The sequence below is a fragment of the Mesitornis unicolor genome, unplaced genomic scaffold (assembly GCF_000695765.1).
Source record: "Mesitornis unicolor isolate BGI_N332 unplaced genomic scaffold, ASM69576v1 scaffold31214, whole genome shotgun sequence".
Taxonomy (NCBI): domain Eukaryota; kingdom Metazoa; phylum Chordata; class Aves; order Mesitornithiformes; family Mesitornithidae; genus Mesitornis; species Mesitornis unicolor.
This window is the reverse complement of record NW_010178552.1, coordinates 2,953-8,265: the sequence shown is the minus strand read 5'-3', so window position 1 is coordinate 8,265 and position 5,313 is coordinate 2,953. Positions and strand designations below refer to the sequence as shown.

The 5,313-nt window shown below is 58.4% G+C and overlaps 1 protein-coding gene across 1 annotated transcript in view; it reads right to left on the bottom strand.

Annotated features, from left to right (window-relative positions):
• Nucleotides 1-58: 58 nt before the first annotated feature.
• The window catches only part of DEF6 (differentially expressed in FDCP 6 homolog (mouse)), a gene marked incomplete at its 3' end in the record, with an annotated part of 8,199 nt that continues 2,944 nt past the window's right edge, over nucleotides 59-5,313 (bottom strand). Inside the window, exons 2-5 of the mRNA XM_010182500.1 lie at nucleotides 3,406-3,546; nucleotides 2,084-2,269; nucleotides 287-514; nucleotides 59-205 (exon numbers count right to left, since the gene is read on the bottom strand). Coding sequence (XP_010180802.1) covers nucleotides 59-205; nucleotides 287-514; nucleotides 2,084-2,269; nucleotides 3,406-3,546 — 702 coding nt within the window. The remainder of the gene's footprint in view (nucleotides 206-286; nucleotides 515-2,083; nucleotides 2,270-3,405; nucleotides 3,547-5,313) is intronic.

The following is a 5,313-nucleotide window of genomic DNA, read 5'->3' as shown; positions in this document are numbered from 1 at the left end:
AACTCCTGATACTCTGTGATTCTGTGATTCCTGTTGCAGAGCTGAGCTGGGGCCGTACCTCCACGCAGCAGTGCTTGTCCAACACGATGCTCCCCTTCTTCTCCTTCCGTTCCTCGCTCATGTAGTAGGACAGCACGCTGGGCTTCAGCGTGAACCACCGCTCCGACCAGTTCCTCCTCAGCTGCCCCTTCTTCCAGAGATAACCCTGCACCCAAAAACACACGGGGGGGAAGTCAAACCTGGGGTGCGGGGACGCTTTGTGCCCGGGGACACGGGGACTCCTTGCCTGTTTGAGCACATCCTCGATGACCTCCTGGTACACCTCCTCCACGGCCATGCTGACGGCCTCTCGCTCCATGCCTCGCAGGAAGCGCCCCGAGTTCACCATGTCCAGGAACTGCCAAACCGTCACCCCCCCCTGCCCCTGCGGCTCCTGGCAGAGGAAATCCTCCAGCTCGCAGGAGCTCAGCTCCACGTTCATGGCCGTGCAGATCTTCTTCAGCAGGTACTCCACCTGTGGGGACAGCAAACTCAGCAACGGGGCGAGGTGGCAGCCGTCCCCACCCCAGCAACCCGTTTTGGAGAGCCCAGACCCGTGTTTCCTTGCACCCTGGAGCTGCAGGAGCTCTGTGCAATGGTTACGGTCATGGCCAAGCATGCTCAGGTTGATGCTGGGTCACAGCTTGACCGCTACTGGGAGGTTTTGCCTTGTAAACACGAGGCGGAGATGTTTTGGGCTCCTTTGTCTGCAAAGCCAAGGGAGAACAGCCCAGCGCTGCTGGCCCCAAACCCACCCAGAGGACGGGTGACTGAGACCACGGCCCCGACCTCAGCACCGCTCTGGTTTCCAGTTCACGCCGTAAAAACACCGAGGAGGAGCGGGGCAAGAGGTCCCTATGGGGGAGCTGAGAGCTGGTTTGAAACTGTAAATAATTTGCTTTAAACAAGAGACCTAAAATGATGCCAGGAAGATGTTTCAGCTCAGGTTTTGCTGCCAGCTCTCCTCTAACCCACGATCTAGGGACCAAGGCGCGGGTGACAGCAGAGCCACGCAGAAGGGTGAAACACAGCAAAGTCCCTGCACCCAGCTGGGTTATTTTACACCATTTAACTTGGAGAAGAGCAAGAATTTAACACAGCGTAGTTTTTTCTTCTTTTTCATAAGCAGCAAGATGATTCAGTTTGTCATGGGCTGGGGAACAGGAAACCCCTCTCCCGGGGAGCAGGAAGTGTGGTTGCCGTCCGACATCTGCGCAGCGCTGCACTTCTTCTTGCCTCTTTGTCTTTGCCCTTTTCTCCTTTTTCTTTTTGGGGCTTTTCTGCTGATCTCAGGAGGTTGGCGGTGCAGAAGCAGAAGGGCAGCTCCTCGTTGGCTTCTGCGCTTGTCCCTTCTTCTCATGGGGGTTTGGTCTCTGAGAGCCTCCCCCTCCAAATGCTGCGTGGAATTTGGGGATTTGGAGATCGCTGAAGCTTTGCTTGCATGGGCACCTCGCTCTTAACCCTCTGGGTGCTGGGCAGGGGGTGAGCGCTTGGTGGCAGCGGGCACGGAGAGGCACAGCGGGGTCTGCTCTGCCACCGCCTTCATCCTGACAGCGATTTTATGGGGAGAAACCCCCCTTTGCACCAGATTTTTAAGGGTTTCTCGTCATCTTCTCTTTCTCCTCCATGAAAGTCAGGAGGAGTCCTCCAAGGCCATGCTCAGCTCAACTCTTGGGTGAGAGGGAAGGGCTTTAGGGCAAAGGATCAGCCCCAGGAGGAGCTGAGCCGTGGCTGCTCCTTGGTTTGGGCTCTGAGAGGCGGCACATTCGTTTCACAGCAAGCAAAAGCTCCTTGGGCCATAGACGAGCAACATGGACCTGCCCACACCTCATCTTCCACGACACCTATGCTTGAGAGGCTGCAATGTTTTGGAGGGGTCCTCCTCACCCCCCTCCTTGCACCCCAGGCCTGCTCCATCTCCTGGAGCACCGCATCTCGCAGGATGTGGTGGGCCATGCCAGGAAGTGATAGGGGGATGCGTCATCCCCAAACGCAGAGCCCTGGGAGGATGGGGTTGGGGTGGTGGGGGAGAGCCAGGTCCTACCTCATCGGGCACCATGACCAGGGGGTATTTGTCTTCAGACAGAAAGTTGAAGAGACACCAGAGCTTGAAGGCGTCTTGGTGGGATATCACGCTGTTCCCGTTCCGGTCTGGCTTGTAATTCTTCTTGGCCGTCAGGGTCCAGCAGAGCTCGTCAAAGTTTTCTTTGACAAAAGCCCCTTCCTCCACCTGCGGGCAGGAGGCAGAGGGGGTGAGCATGGAGCTGTGGGGCTACGGAGGGTGGGCAGAAACCCTGACACCCAAAATCTGTCCCCTCATTGATAGTGGTACCCACAACTGGAGTGGGACAGTGCAGCACTGATGGGGACCAAAGGAGCCTGGCCACATCTGGCCACATCTGGCTGCTCCATCCACAGCTGTGCACTGCCAGCATAAGGGCAAACTACAGCCTGCAGCGGTGGAGCCAGAGAAAAGCCTTTGGGTGGCAGAAAACTGAAAGCCCCTTTTACCAGGAAAACCCACTTCCCCTACGCAGGCATTTTATTAGCCATGGCAAAACCAGAAGAAAGGGGGTTTCAAGGTTGTCTCCCAAAGAACCACATGGGAAATGGGAAGGATTTTTGGCTGCTTTGTGATGGGGAGATTGGCTTGGGGCAGAGGGAGCTGGGGAAGGCTCTGCCCAGATCCTCTCAGCATCCCTGGACCAGGCTGGGCAGCTCCTGGGCAAGGCAAGGATGGAGATGGGCATGGAGCATCGCACACCCCAGAGGGGCACGGAGGGAGGGAAGGGTTAACTGCACCCAGCTCTGGGCCCCTCCGCTTCTTTCTGTATGGGAGTGGAAGAAAGCTGTCAGGCATTTTTCCTCTCCTCGCATGGAGGAAGCGAGCGCCCGGCCGCAACGTCTCGCAGCGCCGAACAAAGGTGCCTTTGAGCGGTGGAAAAAGGGACGAAAAAAAAACCCTGCCCGCCCCAACCTCTGCTCCCGCCCTGGCACCTCGTCCTCCTCCTCCTTGCCAAATGAGGTCACACCTCAAGTCTGAGCAGGAGGGGAGAGGAAAACAGGGCTGGAACGAGCTGCTGGGTGATTGCTCTCACCAAGCCCTTTAGGAAAGGCTGGTGGAGATGCATTTCCAGCCAGAACCTCAATGGTAAGTGTTGACTTCATCCTTGCCAAGGAGGCACTGGGTATTAAACATTTCCCACTCATTTCAGCGTTCCCCAACTCTCAGCATCCTTTATTCCCCACCCGTGGGATCTCCAAAAGCAGAGGGATTTGCAATGGGGATGAGGGCGCAGAGCAGGGACCGCGGTGTCCCCACCTGAGATGCAAGGTTTGGGACGTGGGGGTGGCCGAGGGGCTCACCTTGTCCAGGATGTACTTGTTGAGGTAGGGCATGTAGCCCTGGCTGGACACCGGCCCGTCGTCGTCATCGCGGAAATGCTCCTCCAGCGCCACGGGGTCGTGGGGGATGCCCAGCACCGTGTACAGGTTATGGGACAGCACCTGGGTGAGGAGAGGGAGACAACCTCCAAAAACCTGCACCATCCCCATGGGGACACCACCCCAGGGACCCCAGCCTGGCATCGCCTCTCCGCAGCCACCGTTTGGGTTTGACAAGGGGATAGCCCCAAATATCAACCTTAGAAACAGGCCAAAAAATGGAGGATTTTTTGTTTTCCGCACGAGGAGCTCTTCTTTGTTGTTGTTTTTTAAAAAAGGGGCTGTTTCAAAGAGCACGGAGCAAACAGGACACGCTTTGATCTCCAGAAGCTGATAAGCCACCTCAAGCCACGCTGCTGGGTAAGCCAACCCCGGCCTGGCAGCGCCTGTGCCAACGGGGCACAGAAAAACACCACGGAGAAAAGAAGATTTACGAGAAGCTAAGAAAAGGTTTTTATCTGGAACGGAGGCGGACGAGGGTGACACGGAGACACCGTCTCCACCCTGCGAGCGTCACCAAGCAGCCCAATCTGAATTTTGTTGCTCCAATCCCCCAAAACGCAGCGTGTTTTGAAGTTTCCCCAAATCCTCACGTGCTGGGAAGCCCACCCGGGTGCTGGGGCAGCAGCCAGAGCCCGGAGCAACCCCTATGAGCACCACCAGCATCTCTGGCTCGTGGTGCTGGGTGGGCATCTCCTTGCCTTCAACTCCCAGCAAGCAGGAGGTGGTTAAAGGAGCGTCCCAAACCGACACCATCCCATTGCACCGGGGTTTCTGAGATGCCCGGTGGGGTCTGCAGCCCCCCAGGGTTTCAAGAGAGGAACTGGAGGAGATGGCGTGAGCATCCCTGGGCTGGAAATTTTCTCCTGAGGAGGAGAGGAGCCGGGGGCGATGGCAGCGGCTGCAGCTGGAGACGCTTCTTGCTCAGCCAGATTTTCTCACTCTTTTTCCCCTGCGGGGCGATGTTATCGGCCGGGCTCCACCCAGCACCCGGGCACGGGCTGTAGCCCTGTGCTGCCGCTATGGCTGCGTCTTTTGGGACGTGCAGTGGGATGGAAACCCCTTGGGGATCCTCTAGGATGGGTAACAAATCCCTTGGGATGGCTTGAAAGATTGGGAATCGCATCCTGTTCCCCGTTACCAACGTGGGGCCTTGTCCCCATCACTTGCACCTCCTCTCAGCACCCGAAAAAGCCCTGGGGAGGCCTCACATGTGCCCCAGGCCATGACCTGCACACCCAGCCCCTCGCTGAGACCCACAGCGGGCACCTATGAACCGAAAAAGGGGTGAGGGGAGAGGGAGGAAAGCCCTGGCCAGGCTGAACGTGGGGTGCATGGGGCTGGGGCTGCCCCAACCCCAGGGAGAGGAGAGCAGGAGAACCCCCCTGTGCTCCAAAATGAGCGATAGGAGGGGGAAATAACGGGGTGAGGAAAGGAAGGGATGCCCTGAGCGTGGGTTGGTGATGCCACTGCTCCCCTCCAGTGTTTGGCCGGGGGGGTGGAGGTCAGCCCCCAGCACCCCAAATCTGCCTGAGCACCAATGCTGATGCTGTTCACCCTCTCCCCTCCCCTCCTGCCCCCATCGCCCCCTGCTCCCAACCCTTCCAGGCGCTGCTGACGCCCTTCCGGGGGTGGAATATTTGAGGTGGCTGGCGAATGGTGTCTCCTCTTCTCCTCCCCCATGGGAGACGCCGGGGGCGATGCCAGAGCCGGGGGTGACCTTTTGGGCTGAAGCCTGCCCCAAACACAGACCCCTCTCTCTGGCCCCGATGGGCAGGCGCAGGGGCTCGGGGCTCCCGCACCACGCAGGGAGCGCGGCTGCTGCCTCAG